The following is a 26,248-nucleotide window of genomic DNA, read 5'->3' on the forward strand; positions in this document are numbered from 1 at the left end:
AAACATGTTGCAAATTATATACTTGCTACATGATGTTGGGCAAGCTTCTTAGCTTCATTCCCTAGCCATGCAGGACAGCGGTACCTGCCCTCTGTGTCTCACCGAATTCTAGGGCGCATAAAATAAAATCATAACTGAAAGCACTTTGTACAGTGCAAAACTTCTAACTGATTTTCATATACATCCACTCAAGGGCACGCTTAAAATTCTTTTTTCAATAAAAGCATTATAAGTTAATAATGCAATATGTTATACATGTAAGGTGTATGTTAATAATTAAATAGTCACCCCAATAGCTGTTATTCAAAGGGAATAGTATAAGCCACTGAGCAGAGCACATAGGTTAATAGACCAGCAATGAATCTAGAAGTTCTAAAATGGATTCAAGAATAAAAGAACTTTGTCCATCCAGAGGCATGGGTGGATTCACTGAGGTGGAGAAGTTGTTTGTTCCATTTGTTGCAAATGCTTGTAAGAAGATATGATTTTCCTAACAGTGCCTATTGAAAATATGGAAGGAGTTGTCCTTGGCTCATGATAACACAGGGAACAGCCCAGGAGATCAAGTGCCCATGAAAGACGGGAGTCTTTCTTTTATCTACCCTTGAGCTCTGCCCTGTCACTGACTGTGACTTGGAAGTTAGATGATGTACTTAATATTATGTTTCTATTCTGCCCCAGCCCAAGCATCTTTAATCACTGCTAGGCGCAGGGCTGGTCCACCAGATCTGGTGGCGTATGGCTTAACTAGAGTTCTTCATGTCAAACTATTTCTGGGAATAAGACTCCTGTTAAATATAGCTGCAAACTAACCGCTGACTGGATCATCTCTTTACTGAGAATCCAATAATTTTGGCAACAGCTTGTCTGTCTCATGTCTGGGAGACGGTCCATTTGTGAGCAAACGAAACATTAATAGATTAATAAGACCTTACAAATGACCATCCTTGCAATTTTAACAGTATAAACAAGATGAGTTTGAAACTCTTCCAGCATAATAATCATTTCCTTTTACGATACCACTTTTATGTCTATAGGCACATGAGTTTCTGTTTGCATACATATTCCTTCAATTGATAATGAATGAGAAAGAGGAATTAGGAATCAATTTTACAATACCATTGGCCTTCCCAAAGAATAAACATTATTTCCTACTGAGGTAATACTGGATATTTACTGGCAAGGCCTTTCTTAATGCTAACCAAAAAGAAATAAGTTGCTTCCACCTCACTTGGCAGTCCATCGAAAGCAGGGGGGAAATGAATAGCAGTCTGACAAAAGCTGTTTGTCCCAAGGTCAACAAGACTGGGAACAGCCTTATGATCCAACCAGAGTACAGATGCCACCAGTTGACTGTACTTGGACTAGTGAGAAGGAATTAAGTGGTCCGATGAAGAGGGCGACACATTCAGTGGGCCTATGTACGGCAAGCACATTGTTCCAGAAATGAATGGTTCGTTAGCCATGTCTTTAGAGCCTTGGGTAGCAAACTCCTCTCCCCTCTCCCATCAACTTCCTGCTTACTAGAGAGCATTCAACTCATCCTGATTCACCACAGGATTGGGCTGCCTTTCAAACTCCTGACAGTGAATTACGCCCCAGTAAGGATGAAGCCATGTGTGTGCTGTGCAGAAGAGAGGGCCCTGGAGCATTTTAAAAGTAAAAGGAGATGTTTCTGAAGTGACAGGAGGAAGGAGACCAGACTGACGCATGGTACTACTGACTCAAATGGTTAGCAGGGTCACCAGAAGCCACCACCTCTAAGGTGGCTGTTATGAAATAGTATGTTGATTATGGCATGTGCCACCCAACCAAAGAGCACTGAGAGTGTGTCACTTCTCTTTTGGAAGTAGGAATTGCCTGGCCCCTCTGACCCCGAGGACAGTCACTTGGAACAAGTAAGACATTGGGGAAGTCACTCAAAAAGCAGTGCCGTGCCCTATACCATTAAACAAAAACATTAGAGGTGTGATGGGGCTGGATGTGGCTTCCACAGACAACGAAGGCCAGCCTCCGTGCTCCCTTCCTAGAAAGCCCTCCTGGGGCCCAAGGAAGCCTATGCCAGATGCCTAGGGTCGAGCGTGTGTTTCCCGGAGCCTGGTGAGAGATAACAAATCTGTGCTGATTAGATTAAAAAAATCAAAACAAGGCTTTTCAAATCCTTTCTCTTTCCCAACTTCTTAGGTGGCATCTGTTACAGCCACGTCATCAAAATATAGTTTCTGATGGGACAGCTTGGGAAGCCAGTGGTGTCGGGGAAACCACTTTCCCCTCCTCCCTTAATAGCCGTGAGCAATCGGTGGTGGTAAACAGTTCTGTTGGTGAACTTGCAGTGCTGACTAGCCTAGCCTTTGGACTTCAGAGACGTCACAGAATTCTTTTGGTCGGCAAGAAGAACCTCTGAAAAGGTTTTGTTTTGTTGTGTTGTGTTTTTCTTTAAATGTCCGGGCAGCCATGAGTGTGGTATTGGGGAGTGGCTTAAGGCCAATCCTTGTTGCAGGATTCCCAGATGGGTGTTGTATTGTCCCTGGAGGCACAGAGAGCTTCCCTGAGCCGAGGGAAACCTTGGCTTTTACCTAGCTCACCTTTAGTTAGCCAAGTGTTGACACGGGTCCTCCAGCAAGCCATTTCTGGTAGACACAAATCCTCTTGTCCCTGTCTCCCTGGAAGAGCAGGCTGTACCTTCCCTTCCCTGGAGAGACCTCTGGAGAACTTTGGGCTCTCTCTTCCTCATGCCTAGGGTGGGGCAGCCAGGAGCTGCTGCTTTTTTCCAAGACCTCCGCTTGGAGCAGCTGGGGCTTGCATGCTCTTTTCTCTCCACATTTCAGAATGGCTTTCCAGAATGATAGCCGTTGCTAGCCCTGTGCTGAAGACGACAGAGAGCTCAGCCTGGTTACAGAACCGGCTGGTTAATTAGTAAACAAGCTCTTTTCCCTCCCTCTTTTTTTTTTCCCTCAGGTACCACAAACATGGGGAAGAGACAAGTTGCCTTTCCTTGCTAATAAACCAGACTTCAAAAGTCTAGCAGAAGATGAAGTTTGGGTTCTGGTCTAGTCTCTCTCTCTCTCTCTCTCTCTCTCTCTCTCTCTCTCTCTCTCTCTCTCTCTCTCCATAACAGGAAACTTCTCTAAGAGTTGGACCCAGGGGTAATTGGCACACTGGGTTTTCTGTTGGTTTTGCACCTCGGTGGCTGGCTGTTGGTCTGTTTTAAGGATCCTCTTTCCTTTAAGTAGAATCTATTCGGTAATACAGCTTTCCCTGTTAACCCATTTACCCAGGGCTCTCAGCAGTGAGTGCCTTCCTTACTCTCTGTTGCCCTGTAAGCAATTGTTGAAGAATTGAGTCACCCACACAGTAGCCTGTGGTTGGATGTGGGCTGAGGTTATTCAGTGACTAATTTCCAAGGGGAGGAGAAATTGGCTTATCATTGAGAGAGAGAGAGCTACGTTTTATCCATGCCTGTGGCAGCTTCGCTCTGAAGACCGGTCAAAACAAACTGGTTTTCATCTGGGATCCTTTGAGCATTTGAGCGCCCTTGTGGTGATTCGGACTCCGAGGAGAAGGGAGTTGTCAGTGTTGTCCACATGAGGGCCTGAGGATTCAGACAAGGCTCTCAAACAAAGGAGTCCTGTAGCCCCAGGCAGAGCCAATGGGCTTCTTCACAGCAGCAATTACACAGGTGGTTCCCTCAGACAAAACGTAAGTGGCTTTAATTCTTTGAGGTTGAAAAAACCGCTCTCAGGACATTTTCTGTTTTCGCTTTTCTGCTTTCTCGGGTTACTTCATTATGTGGTCTGATGGAGGAGGCCGTGCACAGGTTCTAGACTTGGAAGGGTGGGGCTTGAGATAGAGCAAACTGAACATAATATTCCCTCCCCTCGGAGCATGCCCATATGTGTTGTACGTGCTTCAGAAAGGGACTTGATTACTTGAATGTGTCCACAAACGATGCTAAATGAACTTTTTTTTTTCCATGCTAGATTTTCTTTTCCGGAAACAGTTTTAAAAATGTTCCTTCTTATCTTACTTTGAAGAAATTTCTAACTGAATGACACGTGCCTTGCCTTAGAATTCTGGGGGAAATGAAATACAGATATATGTATAACTGCCTAATTCAGATGTAATTTGTACTGACCTTCAGTATTTTCTCGTTTGGTGGAAGAATGGGGCAGCTTATTGAACTGCCGTTGTGAGGAAGAACAGCCCCATGCTACCCAAGGCCACCTCAGTGATGAGCCTGTGTAAAACTCTCCCTGTTTACCAGCACCAGCAGGACTCAAGCAGCCAAGACACAATAGGGATTTGGGTGATAGTTGAAAGAGGAAAGGACAGTTGTCTTACAAAGCAAATGGATGAGGAAGAATAGCCCGGCTTTCCATTGCAGAGTATTGAACAGGTTTTTTTGTGCCTGAACCTATGCAGACAAATAGGAATAGTTGATGGGAATTATGATATGGGAGTAGAAAGATCTGTGCGGGGTTGGGGATTTAGCTCAGCAGTAGAGCACTTGCCTAGCAAGCGCAAGGTCCTGGGTTCGGTCCCCAGCTCCAGAAAAAAAAAGAAAAAAGAAAAAAAAAAGAAAGATCTGTGCTGTGTGTGGGTCCTCTTTGTTTTTGTAAGACGAAGAGCTGAAGTTTACATAAAGATACTAGGGTTAAGTTTTCAGTAAAGAGAGCCGCAATGATGCACATAACTACTTTTAACTTAGCAAGAGGAATGAGATACAGGAGAAGCCTCAGAGACGGTGGAAAAGTCTGAGGCTCAAATGGTCAACTGCAGTCCCGTGTGCACCTGTGTCTTGCTTATCTTACCGAGGAATGTTGATCTAATTTTCCCCTAGGCCTGACCGTGGGTATTAGTATAAGAAAGGCTCATACATATTTAATGTCAGGTCTTTGTCAGCAAGACAATTAAAAACCGCTGGAGAATAAAACTGTAGACACCTGAAACTAGGAAGTTACAGTCCTGAGGAGAGCTCTAGCTTGCGAGGTTGTTCTAAATTACAAACAGTTAATGCCAAGCTGCCCGGCAGCCAATCAAACAATCATCTTGTGAGGTCATTAAAGACTAGCCTTTACAAATTAGCATGAGGTTCTCTTCTCATTTCCCAAGCCTCCTACCGCATCCTGAATAAGGTACCTTCAGCGGGACTTGAGCATTTACTGTGTAAACTGCAGTTATCTCATATTAAGGGTTTGTTCTTGTAGATCTGAATCCATGTTTCCCCAGGGCTTAATGGGAGTATCACGTCATCCTCTCTTGGGACTCTATCTAGAGCAGAGGCCGAAGTGATCGGGAGCTTTTTAAAGCCCAGTCTTGGGAAATCAGTCATAGCCTGGCAAAGCAACACGAGCGTTGTGCCAGAGGCTTCCGACTTCTACGCCACTGGTACTGATGGAGACATTAACTCAGATTAACTGTTCTGTCATAATTGAATGTTCGGTGGCTAACTCACTGGTTCATTCAGTGGCCCTGTAAGACCATGGCAAGATTATTTTGAAGCAGAAAAGACAGGGGTGGTACCCAGCATGGTCAGCAGGTACGTGATGCTCATGGCTATGGCTGGGATCCATCCTCACTCATGGAGGGTCTGTACTGATGAGACCTGAACCAACATGGATGTTGGTTCTTCGGTATTTTGACTGACACCCACATTCTTCATATGAACACACAGCATAATGTATCAGAACTGGTGTTTATATAAAGAGAGGGAGGATATGTTCTATGGAGGGGTGGTAAAGTATGGGGGAAGGGGGTGTCTCTGCAGTCCATGTTGTAGCATCCCTTCTCCCTGAGGTACCAGCCACATGACAGAATAGTATAAAATAGAGTTTATTCAGGGCATGGGGAGGGGAGTTAAGAGTGTAGTAGGAGCAGAGGAAGGAGTGAGAGAGGGGGGGGGGAGAGAGAGAGAGAGAGAGAGAGAGAGAGAGAGAGAAGGGGCAAGCAGCCTCTTTTATAGTGTCAGGCATACCTGGCTGTTGCCAGGCAACTGCGGGGTGGGGCTTAGACAGAATGCTAACAAGAACTGTTCTTAATTGATTTATTCTTCCGGAATATATCCACACAGGTCACCAGAAACTTTAATTTTTTTCTAATAAGTTTTTTGGTATTTTATTTTAAAGGATACTTATGAAGCATAACTCTTAGCTATGCCTTTTTTATATCACAAAACATGGTTTTTGATTCATATTTTGATACCTCTGCTGTTTTAAAAGATATGTGTCTGTTTTTATTAATTTAAGTTAATTTTACATTTTCCTTTCATTAATATGAATTTGTTTAACAGTTCTCTGCTGTTTAGAATCCTGTCCTCTTTTTACTCTCTTAACAGAAAGATGGATATTTCTACTGAGTCCAACTGGGCTGGGATTCCCCAAAATCTAGATGCTTCCTAGAGCTAGATAAGAAAGAAAGGAAAACAGAGCCCACCCTGGTTAAAGCGGTGGCTGGTCCCTAGTGGCTTCTAAACAGTTTACAACTTGTTAACCTCAGTAATTCCCAACAATAATAAACAGAATTTCCTGTTTGCTCATTTGTCTTGGGCAATGTGTAACGCTCAGCACATGGTGGCTTGTTTGAGTCGTGTCATATGAAGAGTTTATCCTGAGACAGCTGGTTATTGTACTGCATGTTACGATGTTTGGGGCATTTGGTCAGAGATACCCACTGCCACCTTAGTCAGACCCTCTCAGACTTCATGACCTATAAAGCCACTTGCAGAGAATACCTTTGTTTTTATTGAGCCCTGAGCTCTGTAAGACAATGGGAGAGGCATCTGTAAGGATTTGTGATGCTCTGCAAACCCTCTGTTCCATGGTTGTTCCGACCATTCTGGAGAACTCATCAGATAAACTACCCAGACAGTGACCTCGGGTGGGGCCATTCTGGTCTACTGCCCTGCACACCTGAGTCTTGAATGTGTCAGGTGAACAGAGAGGAGTCATGTGGGCAGGGACGTCGGGGTACCTGGAATCCAGGACTAGGCATGAAACACAAGAGTAAGGACACTGTGGGGAGTTTGAATATACACAGTAAGATATGGAGAAGAGAGAGCAGACTAGCCTAGCTGACTAGCCCAGGGGAGCATGAACTCCATATATGTGTTAAAGAGGATGAGGGTGGTGGTGAGACAAACTGTGACTGTAAGTCAGGAACCTGCTCCCTCTGAGATCTCCAGAGCTATTCAGCCCCTCGGGGAATCAAGAGGTCAATTCAGTGACTGCTCAGGAAACACCCACAAAAAATGTCGCACTTGGGGGTTTCCTATTTGTACCTACTTGTGTTATTAATCGGTTGTTTTCTATGCAAGATCCATTGTAATACATAGAAGTTCCTGATCCTGTCAAGGATCCCACACTATTAGATGCTAGGGAAATGATACAAACCTGTGGGAGACTGATGGGCTTTGGCCCTGCATTCCCTTCGAGGAGATGTGGGAAAGCACCCACCTTCTCAATGGTAGGAAGTAGAAAGCTGGTTCGGAGCTCTATCCTAATGCCTGGCTCTTAGAAAGGACTTGATAAAGGTTGCTCACTTAACAAATTTGTATGATGATGGATCAGTTTATTTTATTCGAGGCATGGACTCTTTATCAAATTCAACCTACTCCCCCCATTCAGGCAAACCATGAGTCTCTCAGGTGCACATTCTGGTTCTTCTCCATTTGAGCCTCCTCTCTCCTGTGTTCCCGTCACAGCTACCCTCCAACCATTAACACCCCTCTGTTCTCTCTTGGAAGTCAGGATGAGGAATCATTTCCCTCTAGGGCCTTGACCGAAACAGTGGCATATCAAATAATCATATCCTGGATTTATCTGTATTTTTCCATTCTGCCTTGCAAAAGACAATAACACAAATTTATTTGCAAAGCATGAATTGATTTCCCCTCTTGCCTCATGAACTTGATTCTTCTGACTGTTTCTTTTTGAAGATGCATTTGCCAAAGAACCATGGGCATCTTTACCTCTTCTGGTCCACCCAAAGCCATTAATTAACTAAGCTACCTGACCCAATGCTCAGCTTAGAGTGTCTGCTAGCTGATCTCCGTCCCCTCTAATTGCCCCATAGGCGAGCCATTAGGACTTTGTACTGCGCCTCCTCCGCCTCCTCCGTGCTTTGGATTCCTTCTCTCCTCACAGTTTACCTGACACCTCACTGTTACCTCCTAACGTCCCCTAACTGGCTGTGTTCTCTTCACAGAGGCTCAAATAAAGGGTGGAACTGAGCCTCCCTCCACACTTCCCCCAGGGATCCACTTAGCCTTTCTAGCCATGGTCCTGCATAGCATTCGCCTGCAAAGGTGGGAAAGTGCTTGCTAGTTATTTGCCAGGGCTAACTGTAGGAAAACGTGCCCACTATGAGTTTTGGAAAGCATGAGTTGAGACCCATGTATACATTAGCCTTACATTTACGAACCGGCTTAAGCTGCGATGTCAGTATTAAAACCATAGTTCTATGTGGCTGTCATTGGGTATATGTGTATGTTTTGAGGTTGCTACAAAGAATTGCTGGAGACTTGGGGTTGTGAGATGGGGTGGGGTGCAGTGGGACGGTTTGCCTGAGTGTGCATTTGTAGGTTTGAACCCCCAAAATAACAAAGAAGCAAAGAAAACATTTAAAGCTTTAAGTGACACAGATGTATTCTTGTGCAGTGGCTGGGTTTCTAAACTGAGTTTCACGAACCATTACCAGCCACCCTTTGGTTGGAGCTTTGAATGGGGATCCATTTCCTTAGTGTATGCAGTTGCTGCCCTTGGCCACCGGCTCAAGCAGCCTAGCACCTTCTAGTCTTTCTCTCCCGGAGTGTTTCTACCATCACAGCCCTCCAAGGTTGACGTCCTTGTTTCCCTGTTGTCTATCTGTACCTCAGGATCCATGACTTGCTCACACCCGTAAAGTCGCTTTGGCCAATAAGGGGACATAGTCTCAGGTTCTATTCACCTGGTGTGAGATACATAGCCAGGCTCCCCTATTAAGGAGTCCACCTTGCCACATTGAGACACCCCTAAAAACGTGGATGTCTAATTATGTTTTCTGACTCTTTATTTCTAGATGCAGAGAGAAATTGTTTATGCGAGAGGAGATGGACTCGTCGCCCCGCGCCCGGGATCTACAGCTCACCCGCCTCATGTAATTCCAAACTCCCCACCATCCACTCCGGTGCCCCATTCCTTACCTCCCTCTCCATCCAGAATTCCTTACGGGGGCAGCCGTCCCATGGCTATTCCCGGCAACGCCACCATCCCCAGGGACAGACTCTCTAGCCTGCCAGTCTCCAGATCCATCTCCCCAAGCCCCAGCGCCATTTTGGAAAGAAGGGATGTCAAGCCGGACGAAGACATGAGCAGCAAAAACCTGGTTATGTTCAGAAACGAGGGTTTCTATGCCGACCCTTACCTCTATCACGAGGGACGAATGAGCATAGCCTCGTCCCATGGAGGCCACCCTTTGGATGTCCCGGATCACGTCATTGCGTATCACCGCACAGCGATCCGGTCAGCGAGTGCTTACTGCAACCCGTCCATGCAAGCAGAGATGCATATGGAGCAGTCGTTATACCGACAAAAGCCAAGGAAATACCCTGACAGCCATTTGCCCGCCTTGGGCTCCAAGACGCCCCCAGCCTCTCCTCACCGGGTGGGTGACTTAAGAATGATAGACATGCACCCGCAACTTAACGTACATGGACCCCCGCACACCCTGCAGCCTGACCGGGCCTCCCCGAGTCGCCAGTCGTTTAAAAAAGAATCCGGCACCCTGGTGTACATCGAAAAGCCGCGAAACACTCCGGGATTATCCGGCCTTGTAGACCTGGGGCCTCCTCTAGTTGAGAAGCAAGTTTTTGCTTACAGCACTGCTACGATCCCCAAAGACAGAGAAACCAGGTAAGACAAGGGGGGCTGAGGACGGTCTGTACTGGTGTGTTGCTAAAAGCTACTTTCTAGATACCAAGCCAGGAAACAAAATTCTGAGTATCAGGGAAGGCTGCCCTCCCCTGCAGAGTCCCTGAATGAGGGGTCAGGTCAGTGAGGTCCACCAGTGACCACGTGAAAGGAGACAGAGGTACCACAAAGGCCACCAGCTCTACCTGTCCCTAGACTCTGGTCCTCAGAGAATTATCATTAGGGTAACTTAGAACTATCGGGAAGAAAATGATGACCTTTGAGAACTGCAAAGATAGCAGACAGAGGAATCATTGCAACTGTCCACCATAGAAAATGAACAATAGCCTAACTGTTGGTCACCGCCATTTGTGTTTCTGCCTATGCAATGCAGTTTCATTTTCTCATCTGGTTTTGGGAGATGAAAAGAATGAGTTTACATGAACATGGACTATTTGGGTTTGACATTCATTCAGGAGTGGAGCTGGAATAGGTAGGGTTTTCCAGTGAATAAAATACTCTGAGATATATATTGATATCAGTATACATCAATTTTTAAGTTTTATATCCTGAATATATTTTGAAAACCCTCTAAAATCTGCAAAGTAATAATTGGAAAAAGAAAACAAAACAAAACAAATTTTGATAGAGAAAAGTTTCCTAGCCTAAACTGATTAAGTGGAGTAGAGTTAATTATAATCATAAAATTTATCAGAGAGATTGACTTGGAAGGAAACAAACTTACCTGTTTCACGTAGCTTCAGAAAGGACGAAATATAAGAATCGGATATTAAGTTACTCAGAACCTGCTTAGAGCCGCTGCTCCTCACTAAAAATGGATCCGTCTCACGCTATTATATAACCTTATAAAAGTCCAAACTTGTGAATGGAATGTGAACTGTGTTCCTAACTTACTGTTTCACACACAATCAGTGCAAAGCCCTGTCGCCTCCAGCAGAATTTTATCGCGCGAGCCTGTCCCTATGTGTTCAGTCATAAGGAATCTTGCAGAGCAAAGATCTCAGGGGAATGGAAACAGGAATGAGCATGAATGATTTGGAGTCCTGAATGCAAGAACAAAATCCAGCTCTCACCTCTCGCAGCTGGAAAAACAGCAACTGGAGGATGTAAATTCGAGAAAAAGGTGGCGCTCGGAGTTAGTAGGGAGCTGTTGGGGAGCTGGGGCTGAGTTCGTGGTGGCCGCTCAGTGAATATGAGGACAGACGCATCCCCTGAAATGCTCTGGGAGGTGCAGGTTAGGAAACGGTATATCACACAGAGGGTGAGAACTAGAAGCACAAGGATTTAGTGCAGGAAGTCATTTAAAAAAAAAATAAAGAAAAAAAGAATCCACTTCTGGGGTGTAAGACTGAGAACAGGAGTCCATCCTCCCCACCTTTCCACCGTATTACCTCTGCTCCATGGGTGCCTTGAGGGGAGCAGATAACCAAAAGCTTGGTTCATCTCCACCACTAACCCATGTGATATTGTTCCCATGCTGGGTTCTGGGTACATTTTTCTCAACAGAGGAGTCATTCTCTCTATTAAGTTACTTTTCTGTTGCTTGAAAAAAAAATACCTTGACCAAAAGCAACTTATGAAACAAAGAGCTTATTTGTGCTCATGGGTACGGAAGGCTAGATGTCTGTAATATTCGGGAGAATGTGGTTGCAGAAGCCAGAGCAGAAGGCTTCTGAGATCACATCTTAACTGCACACAGGAAGCAGTGTGAGAACTGAAAAGTGGGGCCAGGCTATGCACCCGGCTCCCCAGTTCTACCTCCTAAAGGTTCCTTAACATCCCCAAACAGCAATACCTACTTGGGGACCAAGTGTTCAAGCCCATGGGGGCGTTTCTCATTCAAACCACCACATCCTCCTTCTCAGCACCACAAGCGCCCAGCCCACAGTTATTTAGCCCCATTTGTCAAAAGATTTGGTAACGGCTATGGTGCGGCACTGGAATCCCAGCACTGAAGATCCTGAGGTATAAGGAATGCTGCCAGGTCAAAGCCATCTCTGTGAACCCAGTCAAACAACAGCAAACCCCACAGCCTTTGAGGATGTGTGGATCCCTGACCAAGGTCTCAGAGGACATTCACGCTCCTCCTGCCGGTGTCCCGGTTGGTCTTTCACTTATTTAAAAGGATTTGCCAACCGCAATGACTTCTTCGTTCTTTCTCAAATCTCAAAAAAAAAAAAAAACAAAAACAAAAAAACTGTAGATGTCTTCTTTACATGCTATAAAACATTTCTATAAAATTCGACTTATGTTATATCTAAAACACAAACTATTAGAAAAATTAACTGAAAAAGATGAGTGCCCCCCTAAAAGAGTGTCACTGCTACCCGTGAGCCGTGTCACCTGATTGTGATGCTCATCACTTCACTTTTCACATTCCTCCCTTCACCTAATGTGCAGGAGCACAGACTTTTACCTCACAGAGCCCGCCTCGTCCAACCCTTGTTTGTTAATTAACTTAGCTCCAGAGATTACGGTTGGAGTGTTTGTGTGTTTGTGGGCTGTTCAGTGCTGCACTCCTACCACAGAGCATACACACATACACACATGTAAACATATACATGCGCTCCTGTATACACTGCAGACATATGCACATGTACAACAAAGACATACATAAGCACAGGCACCCCACAGAAGCACCCGAACACATAGACGTTGACACAGACACACAAAAACACCGCAGACATACATGCTGAAATCACGTACATTCTAGAGTCCATTGTGCCCGAAAGAAGATTTCTATATCTGTGATAAACACCAGGAACAAATCAACTTGGGAAAGAAACTGTTTATTTCTTATTACACTCCCAGATGACAGGGAAACGTCCATCACTGAGGGAAGTAAGAACAGAAACCCAAGTCGGAACTTTAGCAGAGGCCATGGAGGAGTGCTGCTTACTGCCTGCTCACTCTGCTTTCTTTTGCTACCCAGGTCAACTGTCCAGGGCTCATACTGACCCCCGTGGGCTGGGCCATCTACCTACACAGCACATACATCCACATTCACGCAAACACACACCACCATACAGGTGTATATATGCACAGACCACAAGCCCTCATGGGCAGATACACCATCTACATTTCGAGCCTCTGCTAATGGAAGGCCTCTTTCCTGTCCTCGATGATTCAACCTGGACACAGACATTTGTAAATAGTGATACCTCTGCTGACAGGCAGCATGGACACAGCTGTCACGTACAGGGCCTTTTTGGAACAAGCACTGTATTAGGTATATCCATGTATCGTGAGATAGAACTACCAGAACAACCACTAGATGATATGCATCTTCCATTCCTAGACGTGGAAACTGAGGAGCAGGGAGGTTACTCTGATTCTGTAAGAGCACCAGTGCTTTGAAATGGCTCAGTCTAGTAAAGGGTCAGTACCTTTTGTCAGGCATGCTGGCACGCACCTGTCATCCCAAGGTCAAGACCCTGTCTTAAATAATGAGGAAATAACTCAGTGGTAGAGCCCTTGCTTGGCATGTGCAAAGTTCGGGACTCCATCCCCATCATACAAGGAAGAGGAAGGAAGAAATACTGTATTTCCAGGGTGCATGATATAGTAACTGTGCGTGGTTGACAGCAGTGCACCCCACCTTCCCGTAGCAGAGGAGCAGAGAGAAGCGAATTCTGAACATTGCAGCCAGAATCCTCCAGAAATCATTTTAGGACTGGATGCTAAGTAACTGCTCCCAAAGGACATTCACAATCATAAACATGGCAGGATTTGCATAATTATACTGCTAAATATACGCATGCCATTTAAAGTATAACTGCCCTAGCCGGTATATTAGCACAATTATACAGAAATGGGGAAAGGAGAGAACATTCCTGGTAGAATTTATTTTAAAAAAATGCATCTAAATACTATGTCAAAGGAAAAAAATGTAAAAGACAAACACCAGGAACAATTACCAAAGTGCAAAATTATATGCTATAGTCTTACTTAGCTCATGACGTTACTTTAGAAATATTTAATCTGGGTAGTATTTTTAAAAAGTCTAACTTCATGAGTATGGGATATAAAATGCCAAACCAATTTCTGTTGCAGTTTCATAATATTAAAAGCAAATAAATGAGAGTGCCTTTTCTATGCGAGCCTCTAAGTGAGATTTTACATTTAGAATGTGAGCTGAGAAAACACGGGGTCGGGGGTGGGGTGCAGAGCTGCAGGGAAGCCATGCTTCCTTCTAAGAGAGCCAGCAGGACTCCCATACGGTTCCTAAGAGCACTTCACCCAAACAGCTACAGGATGGTAGAAATCAGAGAGAAGGATCCTTCCCTGCACGGGGGTGCTTTCGAGAGGTCCATGGCAGTGTTTGAAGGAACGTGATTCTGTAACAGCTCTGTTGACATAGGAATGAAGTGCTAAACACTGAGTCATTTGATCTCCATTCTCGTACACAGCCACATGCCTCCTTCTCAGGGAGTCGGCATCTCTTATCTTTTTGAAGAGACTTCATGAACAGCTAATACAGCACAGCATGTACAGTGTAATCTGTCTGCTGTTAGTGTTCTCCCTCCCAGGAACCCGTGAATGTTTGGCGTTCTTGTACCTGTGCTTCTAGGAAGATCATCTTGCATATTTTGGTGGCTTTGCCCAGACAACTCCTTCTGCTGGGACTCCAAAAAGAAAAGTGGGTTCAATCAGCTGTAAGAGATTGGTGACGGAGACAGGGTAGGAGACAGTCAGAGCACACGGTTCTGCCTTCCCTGGCTTAGAAAATTACTTCATTAAACAGCATCATTGTCCTTGGCCATGTCACATAAAACAGCCCGGAGGAGCTGTAAAATTCGAGGGCATTTATGTTTTTGCTGTTTTCTATTTGTAGTTTGGGTCATATAATTGAAAGCATCTTTCTAGAAATAAAACTCAAGATTCCTAGGTACTCATTGCAGAGACACTAATGGCCGTCCTTCCGAATGCATAACGGAATCTTTCAAACGGAATGTGGTTCTTCACGCTTGGTGAACGAGAGCTGAGATACCATTTTGACATTGTTCTGCAGCCAAAGCAGGCAACTTTATCAGAGTGGGAAAGAGTCACACTAAGGAGCAAAATGTAGTCTGGTCTGGATCCTGAGTCTAAACGAAGAGAAGCCACATGGCAGCTGACTTATCAGGCACCCTCTCCCTGGGCCATTTATAAAGAAAAGCAAAGAAAATGTGCACGCACATGTATGTGCATGTGTGTCCAAAAGGAAGCCTGCATCCTAGTGGTAGCGTGGCTCTGTTTCTGATGGCTTCCCTTCACTCTCTCACGTTATAAGAACTAAATGTGGCTGTCGTGGTAGCTTTGAGGAGTTGAGTGGATTCCTCTTTTAGGAACTGATCAGATGAAAGCTTAAATCTGACTTTGTGGCATTTAGAAGTGTCCATTTGGCTGGCAGCCTTTCGAAGTGTTTGTAAACAGAGCTTTCTCCTGCTAGAGGACGGTGAACCATGGAGGGTGATCAAAACTGTGGGGTTATTCTTTTACTTCCCCCTAGGGTAATCAAGGTGAGCCACCTCGGAAATGCAATACCCTAATGGGGACAACCAAGCTGTCTCTGAACATGGTCAAGTGCCCACCCCACCCCTAAAATAGAAACCATCGAGACTCTGTGCTCCCAGGGAAATATAGAGCTTTTCCTGAAGCATAGTAAGCCTGACAAACTGCTGGGCGGGAAGCATAGAGTACAGGTTATACTGTCATCACGTCCCTTCTGCCCTTTACTCTTGATAAAGCAGTGTTATGGTTTTCTTGTTTGGTGTGGTTTGGGGTGTACATTTCTGGAACAGGATCATTTTATATACCCAGGCTGGCCTCAAACTCTAGACCCTCTTGCCTCAGGCTCCCAGAAACTACCATGCCCAGCTAACGGAGCATTATGGTAGAGCTCACTGGAGCTCCCATCAGTGCAAGGTTTTGCCCACCAGCTGCTTATGGTGAGGATTTTAAAGCCTGCCAAGGTTCAAATGTCACTTCCCACATTTGGTGGCCGTGGGTTCATTGATGCTTTGATGGAGCCTTACTTGGCCTCCGTTTGACATTTGCATGCTTAGAAAGTAGAGAAAATAACAACTCCTCCTTTGAGCAAATCATTCTAACACATACACAGAGAGAGAGAGAGAACGAGAGAGACAGACAGACAGAGCGAGAGAGAGAGACAGAGAGAGAGAGGCAGAGACAGGACAGAGACAGGTAGAGGCAGAAACAAAGACAGAGAGAGACAGAGACAGAAACAAAGAGAGAGGCAGAGGCAGAGACAAAGACAGACAGAGACAGAAAGACAGAGAAAGAGAGGCAGGGACAAAGACAGACATAGAAAGAAACAGCTGCCTGAAAAGGCAGGCCAACATATTTTTTAATATAATAGCAGAAAACACCAAAAGGTAGAATAAGGAAGGATGAGAGAATAAAATCAAAAGATAGACTGAGGAGGGGGAGTATTCAGGGTATGACCGCAGAGTGGAATTTGCTCCAATAAGGATTCAGGAAGGTCTTCAAGATTGTGCATCCTGAAGTCTGGAGACAGAAAGACAGGACAGACTGTGGGCGTCCTTTTAAGATTGTCCTGGACCTGCACAGTCTAGGCAGAGGTCTTGATGGCAAAGGCTCTTCCACAGGTGTGCTTGGATTGCCATCTGTGATGATGCGTGTAGCCTGACTAACTGGGCCCTTGTCTAAATCGCTTTCCCACAGAGCTGTAATTGTGGATCAATGGTGTTTATTGAGGTCCTCTCTCAAGCACTTGGCTTTGGAGGTCTTCTCACACACTTGGCTGTAAACTGGCTGCTTTGCCCTGACAGAGAGGAGCTTAGATGTGGTTCTCATACACAAGGACCATAAACTTTGAAGACAACCATAAAACATTCAGAGCTTAATATATATCTCTAAGCTGTGCTTGGTTAAGTGCGTCAAGCCTTTGGCTCTCAGTGCTGTACTCTTACCCATATGACAAGAACACCTACCGCGTCATTTTGGTTTTGTTTTGGCTTTGGGGATGCTTGGGAGATGTTTTCCTGTCTTCTTGAGAGTGACAGAGTCTCCCAGCAAAGCAGGGAGTAGGAAAGACGTGCCAAGTACAGCGCCTCTCTGAGTCTTGAGCTGCTTGGGGGGAGATCTCTTCATGGTGTTTCAGAGTCCAGCTGGGAAGTTAGGACATATTCTTTTCCCTGAAAACAATGTGGAGCCAAAGGACTAATAATACACTTTAGGGTAAAGAGGCTTCCGTGGGCCAGCTGGAAAGCCAACCACCACTTATTCCAAGTCCTAAACAATGAAAGTACAAGTAAACTTTTCAATTGCAATCCTACCATAATTGGGGGGGGGGGGACACTTGTACATAATTAATTCTAAAGCAATGATACAGACTGTAATTGCTAAGAATTCAGAAGCAGGAGCACTTTCCTAAGTCAGGCCCATCTGGGAGCTCTGTGATAATTCTCCAATGCTCTGGAATTTATGGTCTACATCTAATGAAAGAAAAAGAAGGCCAACTGGTCTTTATCCAAAACTGGCTATATTTCTACCATTACAGTACCTATAAAATGACATCATGATAGAGTGTTTTGCCAGTTTGAGAAATCTAGTAGGTGCTGATACGTTGAATTATTACTACATTTCCCAGGAATATAACCTCATGGGTAAAGACTATTTGGTAGGCATTCAATAGACCACTGAGCTCATGCAACAGATGTCTAATAAATATGTTTGACCATCTAACAGATAGCTCTGAACATAGCTCTCCCTATACTTACCCCAAAGATATCCTGTCCAAAATACCAGGGGATGACCACTATAAAGTTTGAGCTACTTTAAACAAACCAACTTCTTGAGGGAAAAAGATGCCACCCATCACTAATTACGTCCAATTAAAACGTGACTGTTTCTTCTCAATATTCCAGAGGTGGTGTCATTCAGAAGCCATGAATCTGGCTCATGGAAAATAGCCCCGTAAGCAATTAAACATTCAGATAATTCCTTTTGATTCCCCAGGCAGAACTTCTCCAAAGAGAAGAATCAAGGCTTAGAGACAGATCCAGCCTTCAGGAAGCTGTAGAAATCAGTGTGACGGCTCCAGGCCTGAAAAACAAGGCTCGCCTAAGTAACCCAGGCTCTCGTGATGCCCACACTATGTCTTAGCTTGTGTTAGGATTCATTGTCTCTCCAATGATGGTCAAGTAGATGACATTTATCCTTACTTAAACTCTAGGCCTTAGTTTTCACGAATGATGTGATTTAAAACTACAGCTAACTCTGAGCAACAATTCCTGCTTTCCAGAAGTGGTAGGTTTCTTAAAAAATCAGTATTGCCTACTGTACTGCTGTGAGCAAAGTTGTATCCTACTTGTCCACCCTCAGAGCCAAAAGGGGTTTGAAAGCCACTTGTTCTGAAGCCTGACTTTACAGAAAATAAAAGGAGACACAGTCCAGAGTGTGATAACTGGAACCATTTGAATAAACTGAGGTCTCAATACCACGCTGCCTCCGTACTGTTTATAATGAAGGTAATAGGTCCCTACCTCCTCCATCACCCAGAAGCCACTAGAAAGGTGAAAGACAATAAGAACATTAGGGAGGGCTCAGATAAGAAATGCCTTCCTTCTTTTTCTGAGTCATTCTTTTTGGTTTTGGTTGGTTTGATTTGGTTTGGTTTGGTATGGTATGGTGTGGTTTGGTATGGTTTGGTTTGGTATAGTAAAGGTATGGTTTGGTGTGGTGTGGTATGGTGTGTTGTGGTGTGGTATGGTATGGTATGGTGTGGTTTGGTATGGTTTGGTTTGGTATAGTAAAGGTATGGTTTGATGTGGTGTGGTTTGGTATGGTATGGTATGGTATGGTATGTATGATTTGGTGTGGTATGGTATGGTATGATTTGGTGTGGTATGGTTTGGTATGGTATGGTGTGGTGTGGTTTGGTATGGTATGGTTTGGTGTGGTTTGGTATGGTGTGGTGTGGTATGGTATGGTATGGTGTGGTGTGTGGTTTGGTATGGTTTGGTTTGGTATAGTAATGGTATGGTATGGTTTGGTATGGTATGGTATGATTTGGTGTGGTGTGGTATGGTGTGGTATGGTATGGTATGGTATGGTTTGGTGTGGTATGGTATGATATGGTATAGTGTGGTATGGTATGGTATGGTGTGGTATGGTATGGTATGGTTTGGTGTGGTATGGTATGATGTGGTATGGTTTGGTGTGGTGTGGTTTGGTATGGTATGGTATGGTTTGGTGTGGTATGGTGTGGTGTGGTATGGTATGGTATGGTGTGGTGTGGTGTGGTTTGGTATGGTATGGTATGATATGGTATGGTATGATTGGTCGTGGTGTGGTGTGGTATGGTACGGTATGATTTGGTATGGTATGGTGTGGTATGGTATGGTATGGGTATGGTGTGGTGTGGTATGGTATGGTATGGGTATGGTGTGGTGTGGCTTTTTGAGACCAATTTTCTCTGCGTAGTCCTGGATGTCCTGGAACTTACTTTGTAGACCAGGGTGACTAAAATCTCAAGAGATTTGCCTACCTCTGCTCCTGTGTGCTGGGATTAAAGCTGTGTGCCAACACTACCACAACCCGGCCTCGAGTCGTTTTATTTCTCTGGAGTTCATGCTAGAATTTTACAGCTAAAGTAGGTAGGAGCCAGGCACAGGAGACACACCTGTAATTCCCAGAAGCTCAGGAGGCTGAGGCAGGAAGATCTGGAGTTGAGAACAGTGCAGACAATGATGTGAAATCCTGTAAAGGAAAAGACTGGCATGGTGGATCTTATTTTCACAAGCACTCGAGGGCCTTCCTCCATAGTATCTGCCAGTTGAAGATAAATCATTATTCTGTGACAGAAATGAACAACTATTTCTACCAGTTTGTACCTGTATTTAAAAAAGAAAGAAAGAAAGAAAGAGAGAGAGAGAGAGAGAGAGAGAGAGAGAAAGAAAGAAGGAAATGTCATTCCAGAGCATGAATATTGAAAAGCGCCTTCCGGGAACAGAAAGGAACTCCAAAATTGATGATTTTGTGTTGGCTCTCTCTGGGGTGTGGTAGCTAGAGTCACCCACCTGGCAGAGCCAACAGGAAACGTAATGTTTCACCCCAGGCTGTGTGTCACCGTAGCCAGAAAGTCGTGGTCCCTGTACTCTGCAGGCAAATTAGCCGTGCTTCCTAAGAAACCTTTCCTTGCTGATATTCAGTGTCTGCTGTAACATCAAGGGTTCACCCCGTCGTGGGTTCTGTGCAGTTCTCATGAAATAGGTTCAAAACCCACTTTGCAACTCAGAACGTTCTGTAATCAATAAAAGTCCCTCGGATATAAAACCAGAAAGCTGTCGAGTTGTGCTTCCCTCGGATCCAGGAAACAACTGTGTCCTGTCACTCGGAGCTATTTTTAGGTCCCAACTAGTACAGTGTGCACACGGAAAGTAAACTGTCAAGTGGATTAACTACTGGGAGTGCTTCCCGGCTGCATTTACTGTACTGGGAAGAGCCTCTTCGGCCTTCAGTATACCTTGAGAGCCCTGGCCTGGGCGTGTCTGAGCTTTGACCCACTTGCCTGACTTGGCACACCTTTTTTTTTTTCTCCCCCTTCAGTCAGGATCACTGAACCAGAATGGGAAGAATTCTGAGGGCCAAATAAATTCCTCCTAACTGCAATTCTAGAATCCCGACTCCCACTAGATTTTAGACATGATCTCTCCAGGTAGTGTACCAGTTAGACCAAGGGCATCTCTGTTAAATGGCAGAGCCTTCTGACCCTGTGACCTCTAAGTGTCGAGACCTGAGCTCTGTGTGCCCTTGTCATCGCTGTATCAAAGTAAGACATGCAACTTACTAAGGGGAAAGGGCCCAGGGATTATGGGATCAGAGATTTCAGTCCACGTTCACTTGAGCCTGAGCTGTACTTTTATCAAGGTGGGGTGTGTGTCAGAAGAGGTCTCTGCAGGAGACAAAGCAAGGCAAAACGAGCCAAGGTCATGTATTCCCAGCAAGGGCATACTCGCCCACTTCCTAGTTTCCACTCCCCCAGTCTTACACAGCCTAGGAGTGAATCCATTACCACACCAGCCTTTGGGAGGCACTGAAGACCCAGACGCTAGCAGACCTTTGGCATCCCCTGCCATGGTCTCCACTGCATGTGTGCTGGTCCCTGTGTCTGACTTGGCAGGGACTCATCTACTTTGAAGACTGCATTTGTGGTTACGCCAGCCTGGTGCTCTCTCCCACTGAACAGCTCCTGGATGGCTCCTCTCCAGCCTCAGGACTTCACCCAGATGCCATCAGCTGAGAGCAGCTGTGCTTGACTATCATGTGGTTTCCTAAGCTGGCTTCCCACTCTGAGTCCATCTACTTCAGGCTGTTCTCAGCAGAGCAGCCACGAGCTCCTTCCTATTAAAAGGCAAGTCCCCAAATGTCCTCATACCAGCCGCTGTCACATTCACAGTCAGAGCCAAAGCCCCTAAAAATGACCTATGCCTGGGTTGATTGCGCTGTTAGCTATACTGGGCCAGTCTGATTTATCCCTGCTGGCTTTACATAGTAGCAGTGGCATCCTTTTGCTGGTTTGCAAGTAATGATAGGATTCACCCTCCCTGTGGAGCCTGGAAAAGGACACACGCCCTGTGCTGTCTGGCATTGGTTCCTGTTGCCCTCCCCTCCCTCATTCCACTGTAGACCCAGTAGCTCCTCAGACCTGCTCTGTGAGTAAGTGAGTGTGTGTGTGTGTGTGTGTGTGTGTGTGTGTGTATGTGGGGTGTGTGAGTGTGCGTGTGGTGTCTGTGTGTGTGTGTGGCTGCAGGGAAGTTGGAAGGGTGGTGGGGGCAGGGGAAGTATGTAACCTCGTTTCTGTGTCCTTGGTGCCTAAGACATAAATGTTGGTTGAATTTGCAGAGGAAAGAAGTTATACCTCCATAAGTTGGAACACACCTCTAGATCAATTCCTGGTCTGTGTTTTTGCTGATGTTACATTTTAGTTGGTTTGCTATGGTGATGCTTCCTTTAGCACCCACACTAGAGCTGCCAGTCTGTGTGCCCCACCCGTTCCCTCCAGCTACGATGTTTGGCTCATGCGCTAGCTCTCAGGAAGAGTTGTGACTAGCCGACTTCTTTCTCTTCGTCCAGGAGCTCTTTGTGGAGGGAGAGTCAAGAACATAAGCATGCCACACAATAATCTTAGTTTGGGTGTAACTCCCCGTGTCCCTTCGGGCAGTCTGAAGCCTGGGATCAAGAGAAGAATGTTCATGTGTCATGAGTCCTCATTTCCTGTCATGGAGCCTACACCCAAAGTCATTGCCAAGGTGACTTTGGAGTTGATAATCAGCCTCCTGCAGCTTTGAGGAAAACGGATAGCATTAGTTTCTAGTCTGTGAAGAACTAAGGACTAGAGGGGACACCAGCACCTCTGGTTTTTCCTTCTCACATCAAACTGTAGACTTGGAATCTCTTATTGCCTCAGAACATATATAAACAGCCTTTTAACTTCATCCACAAATGGGGCCCCAGTCTTACTTTCAAACTAGACTTCTTCACATATGTGTGTGCTTTTGTGCATCATAAATTCAGTATGGGATATGGGTACAGCTTGGTGGTTCAGCACACAGAAACATTATATGGGCCCGGTTCAATTGTAAGCATCATGACATCATCAACAACAATGGTAATATTGCTGCATGCTATGCGTCGTAGGTAAAAAAAAAAAAACCTTTGACTTAGCCCCTGTCTTTTATCTGGCTTGGGAAAACATGGCTGCCTAGCAGGACATACCTCTCACCTGTCTCTTTAAAACCAATAGAGGATGATACTGTGAGATTTAGAAGTGTCATGGAGGCCATGTCATGTCATTTGTTGCTCTCCTCAGACAATCAGAAAGTTAAAGCCATTCTAACACGGGGTGTGGAAGGCTGGGAAAGAGCCTAGAAGCAAGAGAGTCTTGACATGACTGGGGGCACAGGTTGTAGTACTACCTACTCTAGGAACTATTATAGTTTGGGTCTGAAACATTCCCTAAATACAACTATTAAAGACTTGGACTTTTGGGGTTGTTGGAGGTGATGGAACCTTAAGGAATTGGGGACTGAGGGGAAGAAGTTAGATCATTGGAGGCATACACTTGAAGGGGATATCATGATCCTTGTCCCTTCCCTTCCTCCCCAACCCTACCTTCATGGCCATCATGCCACTGAAGAGGTCTCCTCCACCGCAAGTGCCCCAGCATGACATATGAGACATATTGTACCAGTCCCAGGCTATAGCCACAGGACCAATGTCTTTGGTCTGAACTTGAGAAAACATAAGGAACAAGAAAATCCCCAGTGACTTGACAGTACTGACAGTATTTGCTGACAGCAAGGGGGAAAGGCTGTGTAGAGAGAGGTCTGTATGAATAAGGGGCCCAACAAGAATAAAAGATGGATTTGGAGGTTTCAGGTCTAGACAGTAAAGCCATTCTAGGTTGAAAGCTGAAGTCACGGGGTTGGGGATTTAGCTCAGTGGTAGAGCGCTTGCCTAACAAGCGCAAGGTTCAGTCCTCAGCTCCGAAAAAAACAAAAAAAAAAAAAAAAAAAAGAAAAAAGAAAAGAAAAGAAAGAAAAAAAAAAGCTGAAGTCACAGCATAACAGGAAAAGTGTTTAGGAATCTGAAATGTCAGACTTCTACAGAGCTTGTTAGTATGGATCTTAAAGCTACAGAGGATGGCAGATTGGAATAAGGTTGTGTATAGTTTTAATATAAAACACACACACACAAACACACACACACACACACACACACACACACACACACCAGGCTCACAGGAACACTTGGTCCCTAACTGGTGGCACTGTTGGGGAAGCCATGAACCTTTAGGAGATGAGACCAGGCTGCAGGAAATGAGTTGCGAGGGGATGGGCTGAGTGAAGGGTTGTATCACTGCCCTGCTTGTTGGCTGCCTGTCTGTCTGTCTGTCAAGCGGTGTGGAGCCACAGAGACATGCTCCCACCGCTGTGAGCTCTGGGCGTCTTTCCCACACCGTGGACTGTACTTTCTCAAACTGTGAAACACAATAAATCATTTCTCTTTTAAATTGCTTCCTGTCAGGAATTTAGTCACAGCAATGTGACAGAAAGGCAGCTTCTTGTGCTGGAATTCCCACAAACATGAGGGCTTCTCAACTTTGGAAGGCAACTTAAGACAAGCCATTCTTTTTTCAATCATCCATTTTTTTTTAATTGAAAATAGTTTCTTATGCAATATAGTCCTGATTTTGGTTGCCCCTCCCCCAGTGCCTCGCAGATCTCTTCAAATAATTCTAAATTCAGAAGCAGGGGACACATTAAGATGGCTGAAGGCACAGTAGGGAGGACAAAGCACTCTTAGCCTTCCTGCTCATGCCAGAAGCAGAGGGCAGGTAGATAATAGACTCTAATGCCCAGCTCCATCCAGCTCCATCCAGCTCCATCCAGCTCCATCCAGCTCCATCCGGATCTCCTCTATAAGCCCAGGCACCTCAGTGAGAGCCCAGGTGATTCAGAGATTCAGGAATGGCATCCCAGTTGCTCAGCTTGTTCCCAATAGGATAACTTAGAGCGGAAATGGAAAGCTATTAGATTAGTTACCTGAAAGACTTTAAGCATAGCAAGAGGACCTGGGTTCTGATGTTCTGCTAACTTCATCCCTTAACAGCATCTTGAATGAATTAGGGCGTTTCTCCTCTCATGCCGTAGAAACAGGGTATGAACATGCAAGGGCTTGAAACCTGCTCACTATTCAATTGTGAAAAATGCCTTCAGTACTTGTAAGAATAAGGGTTTAGTTCTGTCAGTGTTTTACCTGCCGGGACACTGATCTTGTGAAAGGTCCTATGCAGAAACGATGGCCCCTTGTCTTGGTAGTCCTCACAGTGTGAGTGTGTGTGTGTGTGTGTGTGTGTGTGTGTGTGTGTGTGTGTCCGCGTGCGCGCGTATGTGTTAATAGCCCATGTTGTTCAGATTTCCATTGCTGTAGCTAAATATCTGAGTTAAACACCTTAAAAATCATGATGGTTTATTTTGGATTCTGACTTCTATCTGCAGTTATTTGGGTCGATTAGCACAGTGGGGCAGAACAGCATGAGTTGGGGTGCTTTGGTGAACTGAAGCCACTTACCTCATGGCAGACAGGAAACTCAGGGAGAAGCCAGGGTCCCAACATCTCCTTCAAAAGTTCTCCCCAAAGATGGCTTTCTTTTGCTAGGTCCCAGCAGCTCCTAGCATTGCCATTGGCTGGAAACCACGCTTTTAGCAAACAAGCATAGACTCTGGTGAAAGCGAGGAGAAAGAACAACGAATCTAAATCTAATCGAAAATAGTAGACCCAGAAGTGAATTTAGGGATCACTTAGTACTCGTAGAATAGCTGTCTCAGTCCCTGTAGTTGTTACTGTCCTACAAATGTATTTTTAATGGTAGGGAACTGGCTAAGGAAGGCTGAGATTCTGATGCACATTAGTTTGCTTGACTGGTTTCAGCAGCTCCCCTGTATCCTTCCTGTATCTTGAAAAAGTGTTCTTTGGGGGCTTGGGGGATGGCTTGGTTCATCTGTCACATAAACAGGAAGACCTGAGTTCAGACCAGCACACATATAAGAACAGACAACAGGCCTCTGTGACCCTGACACTTGGGATGCAGAGACAGGTGGGTCCTTAAAGCTCATTGGCTACCCAGCCTAACTAAATTAATGAGATCCTAGGTCATTGGGAAACTCAAAAATTAAAGTGAAAAGTGACTCTAAAAGATACTCATCATCAACCTCGGGCTTCCATATGCATGCACACACATGTGCAAATACACGCACATGTGCACATACACACACATGTTGTATGCACCCGACTGCTCTTCCAGAGGTCCTGAGTTCAATTCCCAGCAACCACAGGGTGGCTCACAACCATCTGTAAAGAGATCTGATGCCCTCTTCTGGTGTATCTGAAGACAGCTACAGTGTACTTATATACAATAAATAAATAAATCTTAAAAGGAAAAAAAAAAGAATTAATGGTCTTCACTCAGTCTGGTATTAGCTTGATTCCTAATTGGTATAAATTGGCTTAACTCTACAAAGATAAGAAAGAAGAAAGTTATCCAGGCTCAAGGAGGCTTCCATCAGGACAAAGACATGTCTGTAATCAAAAGAGGTTAAAGGTGAAACTTGAACCAAAAATTACAGAAATGAACTCACTGGCTAAACGTATTTCCTCAAACATAAAAGGTTTTCTTCGCTCTGTTCCAAAGGCAGAGAGGGTGGCTCTCTAACAGTATGGGTGTTTGCTTCCCTACACACACAGACCAGGGCGGGAAGGATGACGTCAGTCAGGAGCTGATTGATGAAAGGAACTGCACGTGCCCTGAATTT

At 45.1% G+C, this 26,248-nt stretch overlaps 1 protein-coding gene across 50 annotated transcripts in view; it reads left to right on the top strand.

Moving 5' to 3' along the window:
• The window catches only part of Etl4 (enhancer trap locus 4), an 817,363-nt gene that overhangs the window by 748,253 nt on the left and 42,862 nt on the right, over positions 1-26,248 (top strand). For 43 of the 50 annotated variants that reach the window (XM_087590293.1, XM_087590320.1, XM_087590317.1 and 40 more), the window contains 1 exon segment: positions 9,055-9,887. In XM_087590293.1, coding sequence (XP_087446419.1) covers positions 9,055-9,887 — 833 coding nt within the window. 50 annotated transcript variants of the gene reach the window in all.

Source organism: Rattus norvegicus, chromosome 17 (genome assembly GCF_021556685.1).
Source record: "Rattus norvegicus strain SHRSP/BbbUtx chromosome 17, alternate assembly SHRSP_T2T, whole genome shotgun sequence".
Lineage (NCBI taxonomy): Eukaryota > Metazoa > Chordata > Mammalia > Rodentia > Muridae > Rattus > Rattus norvegicus.